The sequence below is a fragment of the Podarcis bocagei genome (assembly GCF_964188305.1).
Source record: "Podarcis bocagei genome assembly, chromosome: 8".
NCBI lineage: Eukaryota > Metazoa > Chordata > Lepidosauria > Squamata > Lacertidae > Podarcis > Podarcis bocagei.
In genome coordinates, this window is record NC_138133.1 from 64,135,081 (window position 1) to 64,148,903 (window position 13,823).

Genomic DNA, 13,823 nt, shown 5'->3' on the forward strand with positions numbered 1-13,823 from the left:
TAACTTTGGTAAATAAGATTCATAAATTATGGCTTGAAGTTGGATTGTTTTAGTTAACTGTGACTGCCATTAGTCTGAAGCAGCACCAGTCACTTCCATGCTTCTCCCAGCTGTGCTGATAGGAAGAGTGTGAGAGTCCAAGGCTCATTTGGGCCCATTCCCATGACAATAAGCCATGTTTTATTGTTGTGTCCAAATGAGGTCTGTGCATTTTCTGTGTGCAAAGGGGAATCTTTGCTGTGAGTATGCAGCACATGCTTGAAGTGAGGAAATTGATTTTAATTGAATGTATGAGACAGAAGGGATGCGGGTGGCACTGTGGGTAAAACCTCAGTGCCTAGGACTTGCTGATCGTATGGTCGGCGGTTCGAATCCCCGCGGCGGGGTGAGCTCCCGTCTCTCGGTCCCAGCTCCTGCCCACCTAGCAGTTCGAAAGCACCCCTAAAGTGCAAGTAGATAAATAGGTACCGCTTTATAATGGGAAGGTAAATGGCGTTTCCGTGTGCTGCGCTGGTGCTGGCTCGCCAGAGCAGCTTCGTCACACTGGCCACGTGACCCGGAAGTGTCTGCGGACAGCGCTGGCCTCCGGCCTCTTAAGTGAGATGGGCACACAACCCTAGAGTCGGACACGACTGGCCCGTACGGGCAGGGGTACCTTTACCTTTACCTATGAGACAGAAGAGAGGGACGCGGGTGGCGCTGTGGGTTAAACCACAGAGCCTAGGACTTGCCGATCAGAAGGTTGACGGTTCGAATCCCCGTGACGGGGTGAACTCCCGTTGCTCGGTCCCTGCTCCTGCCAACCTAGCAGTTCGAAAGCATGTCAAAGTGCAAGTAGATAAATATGTACTGCGCCGGCGGGAAGGTAAATGGCTTTTTCGTGCTCTGCTCTAGTTTCACCAGAAGCGGTTTAGTCATGCTGGCCACATGACCCGGAAGCTGTATGCTGGCTCCCTCGGCCAATTAAGCGAGATGAGCGCCGCAACCCCAGAGTCGGCCACGGCTGGACCTAATGCTCAGGGGCCCCTTTACCTTTACCTTTACCTTTACCTATGAGACAAAAAGTTGTTGAACTCAGAAATATATAAAAAATCAGAATTGGGAAATTCTGGTAACAGCCAATGGATGATAACTCCAGATTATAAAGACTTCCTAGAAAAAAGGATAAAAACTGTTATTGGGTGATTTGCCGTTTTCCATATGTTAGTAACTTGGGGGATCACATTAAGGTTGCAAATATTGAAATGTTGGGCCACATGACTTCAGGGCTTTCTGCTTGTGTGTATTATATAATACTGCCAAATCAAATATTCATGTAATACTAGACAGCTGAATTCCAGGTTGGGAAAGAAACGTAAGAAGTACTTTGAAAGCTCTTCCTGCAGACTTTCACCCAGCAATAGGAAACCACTTTTTTCAGTTTAAAGCCATATTGTCTGTTCAGCTGGGTGATTGCCTGCAGTAAATTGTTTCAAAGCATTCTTCATTACCTTTGACATAAGGCTGTATCTTATATATTTAATGTCAATTTTTATGAATGCTTGGAGACACCAGTGTTAGATTTTTGTGTTTTATTTATTGTAAATTTTTGTAGAGAATGGTTCTTCTTGCTTTCCCATGAAGTGCTGAACCCTATGTACTGTCTATTTGAATATGCTGGAAAAAGCAACTACTGCCTACAGATAAATCCAGCATCAACAATAAATCCAGATCATCTTTCATATTTCTGTTTCATTGGACGGTTTATTGCCATGGTGAGTTTGATCATTTTTTGTTTCAAGCTGTATGTTTTTCTTTCTGGAGTGTTTCGTATTTGAGTACACATGGCTGTCTGTCATACTTGGATTTCATTCACCAGCAATTCAATCAAGTATTTCCCTGAATGGTTATAACAAGCATGTGAAGAAGAGATTGGTACATTTTCTATCATTGTCCTAGACTCTAGGACCAGAGGTTGAGTTCGGTTGTTTTTTAAAATATGTTTTGCTTATTTCAAAAAATGTATATACCTCTTGATTGTAAAAAAATCTGAGTGGTTTACAAAAATAAAAAAATAAAAATACTGCCACTAAAAATAATTAACAAGAGTTGAAAACGTTCAGAAAATTAAAATCAGCAATAAACTAAAAGCATAATTAAAACACACATGAACATTCTAGATACCAGGATAGACTTTTCTAAACAAAAATGTTTTTAGTACCGAAAAAAGCACAGTGAAGGTGCCTGCCTGATATAAACAGGCAGGGAGCTACAAAGTGTTGGTGCTGCCACACTAAAATATTGATTTCTTACAAATGTGGAATGGGTATTACGTGGCATGTGTAACAGTAGTTCCGCAGGTTGAAGCAGTCAAGTAAGCGTTTATGGGGTAAGGAGAGCTCACAGCAAACTGGTTCCAGACCTTTGGAACAACAGCTTTTTAGAGAAGTTAAAGAACCACATACCTTGCTCTGGGCATGATTCATTATAATTTAATATTGATAAAGACCCAGCATTATACTAGATGCAGTGGTGCATTTGAATTTAAGAGGTACTCGCCAAAGTGAGTGAAGGGATAATAGAATGACAAAGGAGATTCAATGAAAGTGAAAAGCAGTGCATATTGTATTTTTTTTTAGCAGAAGAGACCAAATATATTTACTGAGGCTTCTAAATTAAATTCTAAATTAATTGTAATTACCTAGCAATGAAATATTGGGTTCAGAATTGACAATTTGCTGAAAATATCAGCCCAGTATGCCACATCAGCAAAACAGGAATTCATAGTGCATTCCTATTCCTGTCTCCTCAGATAAGTATATGTATGATTGCAGCTTCAGTATAAGGAGGTTCAGTCATACCTCGGTTGACGAACGCCTTGCGATTCAAACGTTTTGGCTCCCGAACACCACAAACCTGGAAGTGAGTGTTCCAGTTTGCGAACGTTCTTTGGAACCCAAACGCCTGATGCGGCTTCCGATCGGCTGCAGGAGCTTCCTGCAGCCAATTGGAAGCTGCGCCTTGGTTTCTGAACATTTTGGAAGTCGAGGTACCACTGTATAAGGGAAAGGCTGAAAATAAAAGGGCAAGTATGTTGCAGTTACGCAGCTCTGTAGTGCCCCCATATTAGCAAAACTACTCTGAGTGCCCGATGTCAAAGTCACTCACAATTAACATGTGTTTAACTTAAGCAATCTCAAATTTATGCATTTGGAAGACTGGCCAGTTGAAATCACACAAATTAAATGCATGGAAGGCGGAGAGCTTAAAAGCTCTTTTTGTGCAGGGTTTTCCTGGCATGGAAATAACTTTTAAACTCTCCGCCTTGCTTACCAGGCTATGAGAGGCTCTCATGAGATCTCAGATGGGTCCAGCAGAGCCTAGTAAGCAAGTCTGAAAGCTTAAAAGCTCTCTGCCTTCTTGTTGCAAGAAGTTGTTTTGACTATTTCAGCTTTACTTGCTATCCCCAGAACGTAACTCCCACATAAGATGCAAGTGATCTGTACAGAAAATGGAAATAAAGGAACCAGAGGGATTGAACAAGTTCCTTAAATGCTTAAGGAATTGGACATTTAGCTTAGGAGCATGGAAACATGGGGCAAATCCCATAGAGCAGGGGCGAATAACCTGTGGCTTTACAAAAGTTGTTTAGCATCTATTGTCTTTGGTCATGTGAGGGCTTATGGGAATTATGAGTCCAACAATATCAAGAAGGCCACAGTTTCCCCACTCCTACTACATTTTTACATACTTAGGAATAATATGTGTCAGGGGTTTAGGTGCAGAGGCACGGGCAAGGGAGGAAACAGAGAGCGAAGGGGAGGAGACAGAGGAAAGGATGAGTGATGACGACGACCCGAGATCTCCCAGTCTTTCCAGTGAATCAGAGGATTCACAGAAAGGAGCACCAGTGGCCAGGGCAAGGGGGGAATCTAGAGAGGCACCCCAGGAAGATAAAGCCAGAGGAGACTCAGGGGGGAGCAGCTGGAAATCGGGACCAGCGTCACCGCCAGGAAGCAGGGAAGAGGAAAGGAGCCAGGGGGGAAGCGCTGGCAGCTCACCACAGGAGGGAGGGCAGGAGTCAGGAGTGGCCACACCTCCATCGGGGAGCGAAGAAACGGTAAAGAGGAAAGTGGAAGGTTGGGCGCGCGCGCCAAGTTCAAATGCAGAGGAAGGCGGCGCAGTGAGCAGCCCCGAAAGGGAACCAGGTCCTAAAGCCCGGCGCAAGGAGGCAGAAGGGTCCGGGTCAGCGTCAGAAGAATCCCGGAAGGAAGAAGCCCCGGGGGGTAGAGGGACCCAGAGGAGGACAGTCAGGAGGAAAAGGTGGAGCAAGGCTAGGATATTAAGTTGGTGCGCACGGGGCGGAGACTCAGACGGAGCCTCGCCGATCTAGCTAGTAGACGTAGAGTTGCAGACAGCAGCGTGAGAATGGAAACTGTAATTCAATAAAGACTTTTACTTAATGACCGCTGGCTAGCGTGATCCTCTGTGAGCTAGGATCTTGAAGCAGCTCTGACAGTAGGCTCCGTCTCAACATTGTGGGCATCTGCAGCCTCGAGGAGGGGAGAGAAACAGGCGCCCACTAGCGAGCTCACGAACGGCAGGAGACATGACGGCTGAGCAGCAGATAGAGGACCTCAGAAAAGCAGTGGCACAACTGAACGCCGAGGTTCTCGCATCCAGGAAGAGAGAGGACGAGGCAGCTGCCGCCTGCAGGGATCTCCAGGTCAGGTTAGACGTACTGGCAAAGCAAACACCCCGGCAGGAGGGAATTGGGTTGGCGAGACGGACAGGCGGACTGCTCTCTCACTTCGATGGGAACCTGCAACAGTATCCCAACTTTAGAGCCGACGTACTGTGCGCACTGCAACTGTTGCATAAAGACTTTAGAGATGAACAGGAGAGAGTGGGGTTCATCATGTCCCATCTGCATGGGGAGGCGAAAGCATGGTTGCGCAATTTATGGAGAGATAACGATCCGGCGCTCCAGAATGCGGATGCCTTTATTAAAGCGATGGATGGGTGTTTCTTATCAAGTATTGACATTGATCTTGCACGGAAGGAGGTGCATGGGCTGAGACAAGGGAGGGCCAGCGTCAGACAGTATCATGCCCGCTTTTTCGCCTTGGTCAGCGCCCTGGAATGGGACAGAGATTCGGCTCCTGTAAGAGACCTCTTTTGGGAGGGACTGCACAACTCGATTAAAGATGAGATAGCGAGGGGGGAGAGACCCCGAACCACCCAGGAGGTCGTTCAGAGGGCACTGGCTGTGGGGGTGAGGCTGGAAGGACGTCCGTGGAGCAAGGACGAAGGACGTGGAGGGCGCGAACCAGCCGGGGGCCCCTCCTTCTTTCCCAGAGAAGCAGCACGGGCGCAATCCACGCCTCCGCCAGGAGGAGGAGCCGAACCTATGGAGGTTGGAGGTGCAAGGGCTCAGTCAGCAACCAGAGCCCTAGCACCGGCAGCAGTGAAGGCGAAGCCTCCTAGAGGGACCAGGAAGTGTTACGTCTGTGAGCAGCCAGGGCATATGGCGAAAGAGTGTCCCCAGAGGCCCCACAAGCTTACTGCAGCCTCAGCAATGGTGACTGCAGCAACGCAGCAGGGAGGACCACAGCAGGGAAACGACGATGTCTGGCTGGAGGAAGAGGCACTGGGGCCCAGCCAGACGTGTTAGTGACGCAGTCCCCAGAGATTTTACAGCCAGTGAACCCCCTCCCGCCCAAACCAGTAGTGAGGCTCACAGCATCTCTCCAGCTGCCCACTGGAATCACCATGGACGTGCCAATCACCATCGACTCCGGCAGCAACGCGGACTTTATAGGGCAGGAATTTGTCGACAGGCACGCTGTGCAGTTGCTGCCGGCCACACTGCCCCTGCAGGTTGTCACTGTGGATGGCAGGGAGCTGCTAGGGGGGCAAGTGGTGAAGCAGACGCCACCAATGGTGATGCGACTTGGAAATCACAGGGAAGTCATCAGCTTCAACGTCACTCAACTGTCTGACACGCCCATTGTATTGGGCATGAGTTGGCTGGACAAGCACAGCCCAACGATGGCTTGGTTCCAGAGGCAGCTGGTTTTCGGCTCTTCCTTTTGTGCTGAACACTGCATCGTACCCAGGCAGGAAGGAGAGGAAGAGGAGTCACAGCTGCTGCTAGGCACGCTGCAAGCGATTCCCCACAAGTACGCAGAATTTCTGGAAGTTTTCTGCGAGAAGGAGGCGGACAGGCTACCCCCTCACAGACCATATGACTGCAAAATTGACCTGCTGCCGGGGGCGGCGCTGCCTAAAGGGAAGCTGTATTCCATGTCTGAGGACGAACTGCAGGAACTCAAAGACTTCATCGATCATAATTTGGAGCGCGGTTTCATCCGAGAGTCTAAGGCAGCGGGGGGCAGTCCTGTATTCTTTGTTAAGAAGCGAGACACGCCCCAAAAAAGACTCGTAGTGGATTACAGGATTTTGAACAGTGTGACCAAGCCGTCGGACTTCCCCATGCCCCGCATCGACGACCTCCTGGCGAAGGTACGGAAGGGAAAGGTGTTCACCAAGTTGGACCTGCGGGGGGCGTACAACCTCATTCGCATGCGGGAGGGTGATGAGTGGAAGACAGCCATGTTCACGCCACTGGGTACCTACGAATACAGAGTTATGCCTTTTGGACTGCAAAATGGCGCTCACGTTTTTCAAGCATTTATGCATCACGTGTTGGCGGGACTTCTCTACAAGACGTGCGTCTGTTTCTTGGATGACATCCTGATCTTTTCGGAGTCGCAGCAAGAACATGACAAGCACGTCAAGGAAGTGCTGGGCAGGCTAAAGCAACACAGGCTCTACGCCAAGCTGGAGAAGTGCCAATTTGACGTGCCGGAGGTGGATTTTCTGGGCTACAAGCTGTCTGACAAGGGGCTCGCCATGGACAGCGCCAAGGTTCGAGCAGTGTTGGATTGGAAGAGCCCACGCAACCGGAAGGAGGTCCAACGGTTTGTCGGCTTTGCGAACTTCTATCGCAAGTTTATCAAGGGCTTCGCGATGCAGACGGCGGCCATCACTGACACCCTTAGCTCCAAGAAGAAGAAGTTCATCTGGACAGAGCAGGCGGAGCAGTCCTTTCAGGCCCTCAAGCGTCTCTTCGCGTCGGAAGAGCAGCTGCTTCATGTCAACCCCAGCATGCCGATGAGGGTGGAGACAGACGCTTCGGACAGAGCAGTGGGGGCGGTCCTGCTGCAGAAGGACCAGCAGGGCGTGTGGCGGCCGGGAGCGTTTTACTCCAGGAAGCTCAGCAAGTCCGAGCAGAACTACACCATATGGGACAGGGAGTTGCTGGCCATTCATGCAGCGTTCAAGGCGTGGAGGCACTTTCTGATCGGCGCCAAGCACACGGTGCAGGTTTGCACGGACCACAAGAATCTGGAACACTGGCGCACGGCACAGTTCCTGAACCAGAGGCAGATACGTTGGGCTGAGTTCTTTGCGGACTTCGACTTCCGAATAGAGTATGTCCCGGGGGACACCAACATCATGGCAGACGCTCTCTCCCGCAAGCCACAGTATCTGGAGGACGCAACACCAGCGGCCGCCATGCACATCTTTGCACCGACAGTGTGGGCGTGCGCCGCGGCGACCGTGGACCTAGAGGCGGTGCGGCGAGCGTTGCAGGGGGACTCCTTCGCACAAACGAAGATGGCAGAGGTGCGAGGGGGCAAGGCAGCGGCCGACGGTTTCCAGCTACGAGATGGATTGCTCATCCGTAAAGGGGCCATCTACGTGCCGGGTGACGAACTTCGAGCCAAGGTGCTACAGCAGCTGCACGACGCACCCACGGCCGGGCACTTTGGCAAGGAGAAGACGGTGGAATTAGTAGCCAGGGATTTCTGGTGGCCTGGAATGAGAGGGGAGGTCGCAGACTACGTGGCGAGGTGTGACACTTGCCAGAGGGCAAAGACGGTGCACAAACCGCCGGCTGGACTGTTGGAGCCGCTGCAAACTCCGGTCGAACCTTGGGAAAGGGTGGCTCTGGACTTTGTCACGGATCTGCCCAGCTCAAGGGGCAAGACGGCAGTGTTGGTGGTGGTGGACCTGTTCTCCAAGATGGCGCATTTCATTCCGTGTGCTAAGGTGGCCACGGCAGAGCAAACCGCCAAACTGTTCATAGACCACGTGTTCAAGGTTCACGGTCTGCCACGGTCTATTCTGTCCGACCGCGGGCGGCAGTTCATCTCGAACTTCTGGCAGAAGCTGATGGGCTTCCTAAACGTCAAGATCAATCTGGCGTCGGCGAGACACCCGCAGACCAACGGGCAAGCGGAGCGAGCCAATGCCATCATGCAGCAGTACCTGAGATGTTATGCGAACCAACAGCCTGCGACGTGGGTGGATTACCTGCCGCTTGCAGAGTTTGCCTACAACAACACGAAGCACGTATCCACGGGCGTCACGCCGTTCTTCGCCAACAACGGGCGGCACCCTAGAACCTTCCCGGGACTGGAATGCAGGGGAGAAGGGGAGCCGCAGTCAGCAGATGCGTTCGCGTCGGAGCTGCAGGAAGTCCACGATCAGCTCCGGCGCCACCTGGAGCTGGCTAAACACGCATACAAGGTACAAGCGGACAAACACAGAAGGGTTGGCGAAGAGCTCCACGTGGGAGACTGGGTCTGGTTAGCAGCCCACGCAGTGCCGGCCAGGTCGTTGGCCAAGAAGAAACTAGGGCATAAACAACTGGGGCCCTACCAAGTCGAAGAGCAGGTCAACCCGGTGGCTTTCAGGCTGGCGCTTCCGGAGGGTTCCAGAATGCATCCGGTGTTCCACAGATCGGTGCTCACTCCCTACAAGGCACCGCACAGGTTCCAGGAACCCGGAACGGCGCCGAGTCCGCTCAGAGAAGGAACGGGGCACGCGGGAGTGGCACAGGAGGAGCGCATCAACGAAGTCACGGAGATTTTGGACTCCAGATGGGGGGAAGAGGGAGTAGAATACTTTCTCGCCAGGGAGGGCACCCCGGCCAGTGCTAACAGCTGGGTGCCGGGCTACGCTTTAGACGAACCTCTGCTCAAAGACGAGTTTCATGCCCTCTTCCCACATAGACCTATGCCAGCGGACTTTTTCGACGACTGGCTTTTCACGCCCACGCTTTCGGACAGCACGTTCAGGGGGTTCGACTCGGACGAGGAACCGACACGAGACGTCCGTTCCCCGGAGGGGTCACCCTCGGGATCTGTCTCAGAACCCTCGTATTGGTGGGACGATAGGCCGGAGGAGCAGTTCCGCAGGAAGTGGCTGGACTGTTCCGGCCGAGCAACGCCGCCTGGAGGAAGTGCGGGAGAGACGGACATGGACATTTTCGGGGACGACCCTGGTTTCGAGCACGGCGGCACAGAGATGGAAGAGGAGGTGACTGTCGTCAACGAGAGCAGGGAGGAAGACCCGGAAGAGTTCCGATGGAGGCCTGCCACGGGAAGCGACCGATATCCGACGTTCGTCCCTTTGCAACAGCAGCCCCCAGCTCCAGCACCGGAAGGAGGGGAGGGGGGACTGGGGGGCTTCGAGGGGGGGATGGATGTCAGGGGTTTAGGTGCAGAGGCACGGGCAAGGGAGGAAACAGAGAGCGAAGGGAAGGAGACAGAGGAAAGGATGAGTGATGACGACGACCCGAGATCTCCCAGTCTTTCCAGTGAATCAGAGGATTCACAGAAAGGAGCACCAGTGGCCAGGGCAAGGGGGGAATCTAGAGAGGCACCCCAGGAAGATAAAGCCAGAGGAGACTCAGGGGGGAGCAGCTGGAAATCGGGACCAGCGTCACCGCCAGGAAGCAGGGAAGAGGAAAGGAGCCAGGGGGGAAGCGCTGGCAGCTCACCACAGGAGGGAGGGCAGGAGTCAGGAGTGGCCACACCTCCATCGGGGAGCGAAGAAACGGTAAAGAGGAAAGTGGAAGGTTGGGCGCGCGCGCCAAGTTCAAATGCAGAGGAAGGCGGCGCAGTGAGCAGCCCCGAAAGGGAACCAGGTCCTAAAGCCCGGCGCAAGGAGGCAGAAGGGTCCGGGTCAGCGTCAGAAGAATCCCGGAAGGAAGAAGCCCCGGGGGGTAGAGGGACCCAGAGGAGGACAGTCAGGAGGAAAAGGTGGAGCAAGGCTAGGATATTAAGTTGGTGCGCACGGGGCGGAGACTCAGACGGAGCCTCGCCGATCTAGCTAGTAGACGTAGAGTTGCAGACAGCAGCGTGAGAATGGAAACTGTAATTCAATAAAGACTTTTACTTAATGACCGCTGGCTAGCGTGATCCTCTGTGAGCTAGGATCTTGAAGCAGCTCTGACAATATGCAAATTGAAAAAAAGCAAATTCATAATTGCACTATGGAAATGAGAAATCACACAGTACTGTATAGAAAATGTGTTTTGTAACATTCCCTTGTTCTAATCTACTTAAAAGATTTGACTAGGAAAGAATCTTTGATAATTTCTCTGGAGCTTCTTGGGACAATCTGAAAGCCCCCTGGTGGCAACATGTTGAATTTGTATTATGTAATCTTTCTCTCTGCATTTGGCAGCTAATCACATTTATGTTCCTATGCACATTCTTATAACAGAACTCTTTCATTTTAAAAGTTATCACCGTATTTATTTTTCATCTCATTCATTCTCTTCAGGTTAGACACCTCAATGTACTTTATATCCTTAATTGGCCAAACTTTATAATGTACTGAGCAGTAGACTCATCTAAATAATTCATGTAATGAGAATCTGGCTGCAAGACTTTGATGTGCTCTGCTAGTTTAGACTGCATTTGAAGGGATATTACTCTGATAATGAGAATCATGTTATCTTCTGGTTTATTGATTTAGAGTGTTTATTTCATTGGTATTAGTTTCCCCTAAGATTACTACTTTCTATAAACAGTCACCACTTTTCAGAGTGATGCACCTGAAGCTGAAATACTGAATTGTTGTTACTTAAATCCTTAACAGGCATTGTTTCATGGCAAATTCATTGATACTGGGTTTTCCCTGCCATTCTACAAGCGCATGTTAAATAAGAAACTCACAATAAAGGATTTGGAATCTATTGATACTGAATTTTATAATTCCTTAATTTGGATAAGGTTTGTAAATCTTTTCAGAAGTTCACTATTTTTTCTGTCATATTAGTAAAGTGATTATATTTCATTTATCTTTGGTTAATTTTTCTCTTTAGGGACAACAACATTGAAGAGTGCAACTTAGAAATGTACTTCTGTGTTGACATGGAGCTTCTAGGAAAAGTTACCTCGCATGAGCTGAAATTAGGAGGCTCAAACTTACTTGTAACCGAAGAGAACAAAGAAGAATACATTGGGTATGGTGCATATATATATATATATTAAAAGACTGTCAAACATTTTTCTTGTAACTTTTTCATCACTATCAATGCAGAAATTCACATTCTGTCAGCAGGGGGAAGCTCTTCCCTCCACAACCTTCTGGGCATGGGGGTGGGAGGGACCTCTGTAGGGTTGGAATACTCTGTCAAGCAGAATGGGATGAGGTGTGGGGCCCAGGAGAAATTGCCCAAAGTTTCTCAGCAATATATCTGAGCAGAGCAAGTATTGCTATTTAATAGATGTGTGGAAGATGGAACATCAGCTAGTGCTAGTCTTTAGTTAGTATTAGTACTTTCCTGATTTTCAAAGTGAAAGAAATGTGGGTGGATAAACAAAAACATGCTACTATAAAAGTACACTAAAGATTTCAGCAGAGTTTTTCATAACTTTGTGCCAAGAATATACATACATATGTGTGTTCATAAGCACATACCTGCATGTATACATAAATAAATGTGTTTCATTTGTGTGTGTCTCTGTGTGTATAGAGAGAGAGAGAGGGAGGAGGGGAGATCTTGTATTAGATCTCAAAGGCTTGCTTTTGAGATGGCTTAATGTGCATTTTCTCACAGAGCTTTCATAGTGAGAGTCCAGCCCATAAACTTCCAATAATACATACAAAAAATTTGGATAGCCGTCCATCTAGGAGTAAAGTATTGGTAAGAGGATATATGAGACTGTTCTAGTTACAATGCTAAAATAAATAAATATGGAGTTTCTGGAGCTTATACAAATTAGTGTAGCAGAGTATAATGTTTGCATCTTGTTCTTAAATAAAGGATTCCACTTTTAGAACTCTAAACTTCTGTTTCAGCCTAATGGCAGAGTGGCGGTTTTCACGAGGAGTACAAGAACAAACCAAAGCTTTCCTTGATGGGTTTAATGAAGTTGTTCCCCTTCAGTGGCTGCAGTATTTTGATGAAAAAGAGTTGGAGGTAATTTTGATTCAAATTTATTTTTTAACAAGAAATTTGTGGTGCAGTGGTTTAACTGGGCAAGAATCTGTGATAGTAACATAATAAGAGGAAAAATAGTATGAGCAAATTGTTATATCCGTGTTTGACTAAGGCACAAATAAATTGGCAGGCCTCAAAGTGCTGTGAACGTTAGAAAACTTTTAGCTTTCATATTCAGTATGTTCGCATAATTAAAGAAGAAACATAATTAAAACAAAATAATTAAAAATAATCTCAGATGAGGAAAACGTAGAGAAATATATAGATTTAATTACAGGTATATCAGGTATTAGGGACGCGGGTGGCGCTGTGGTCTAAACCATAGAGCCTAGGGCTTGCCGATCAGAAGGTCGGCGGTTCGAATCCATGCGATGGGGTGAGCTCCCATTGCTCGGTCCCAGCTCCTGCCAACCTAGCAGTTTGAAAGTATGTCAAAGTGCAAGCAGATAAATAGGTACCACTCCGGTGGGAAGGTAAACAGTGTTCTGTGCGCTGTTCTGGTTTGGCAGAAGCAGCTTAGTCATGCTGGCCACATGACCCGGAAGCTGTATGCCGGCTCCCATGGCCAATAAAGCGAGATGAGCGCCACAACCCCAGAGTCATCCGCGACTGGACCCAACGGTCAGGGGGTACCTTTACCTTTACCTTTATATCAGGTATTGCTCTTTGAAATGTACATATGGTTGTACATTCTCTTGCATTTTGTGACACCAGTACATCTCAAAGCTGCTCCACTTTTCAGTAAGCAGGTTATACAGTTTCTGCCTTCCTTCACTCATATAACATCCCTTAGCTTGACCATATGGGCTGTCTCCCTGATTCTTGCTATGGAATCTTCTAATGTGGGAGTAGCAAACACACACACACACACACAGCGAGAGAGAGAGAGAGAGCATATTGCTGTGCAGCTAGCTCTTAACTAGTTCCTTAACCTTAATAAGACCAATTCTTTAATATATCCTTAAAAATATGATGACTGTATTTGTTAGCGAATCATATTTTGTTGAAAGCTTCATCTCACTTTTCCAGAATCTTTATTTGGGGCAAGAAAAGAAAATATCAAGCATGTCAGTATCTGCTGTTGTGTTTCAGGATCTTCAGTGCTAAATCATGTGGTCTTTTTACAGGTCATGCTTTGTGGCATGCAAGAAGTTGATCTGGCAGACTGGCAAAGGAACACTGTTTATCGTCATTATACAAGAAACAGCAAGCAAATAATGTGGTTCTGGCAGGTATAATATATTTTTGTTGAAAAAGTCAGCAGATGTGAAATTATTGCACATTGGTACGGTTTTTATTTTAGAAATAAAGCCAAAGAACCTGGGCTTCTGTGTAGCTCCCTCCTGGAAATTAGTACAGTGGTACCTTGGTTTGCACCCACTTTGGATTACAACTGTTTTGGATTAAAACCACGTCAAACCAGGAAGTGTGTGTCCCTTTTTTGGATTACAACCCATTTGAAGGGGGGGCTTAGGTTACAACCTGTTTTGGTTTACAACTGGACCTCCAGAACGGATTATGGTTGTAAACCAAGGTA

The 13,823-nt window shown here is 48.5% G+C and overlaps 1 protein-coding gene across 2 annotated transcripts in view; it reads left to right on the forward strand.

Moving 5' to 3' along the window:
• WWP1 (WW domain containing E3 ubiquitin protein ligase 1) overlaps positions 1-13,823 on the forward strand; it is a 55,731-nt gene that overhangs the window by 39,308 nt on the left and 2,600 nt on the right. For both annotated transcript variants that reach the window (XM_081204479.1, XM_081204478.1), the window contains exons 17-21: positions 1,595-1,754; positions 10,939-11,072; positions 11,165-11,305; positions 12,145-12,265; positions 13,414-13,518. In XM_081204479.1, the coding sequence (XP_081060605.1) occupies positions 1,595-1,754; positions 10,939-11,072; positions 11,165-11,305; positions 12,145-12,265; positions 13,414-13,518 (661 nt within the window). The remainder of the gene's footprint in view (positions 1-1,594; positions 1,755-10,938; positions 11,073-11,164; positions 11,306-12,144; positions 12,266-13,413; positions 13,519-13,823) is intronic.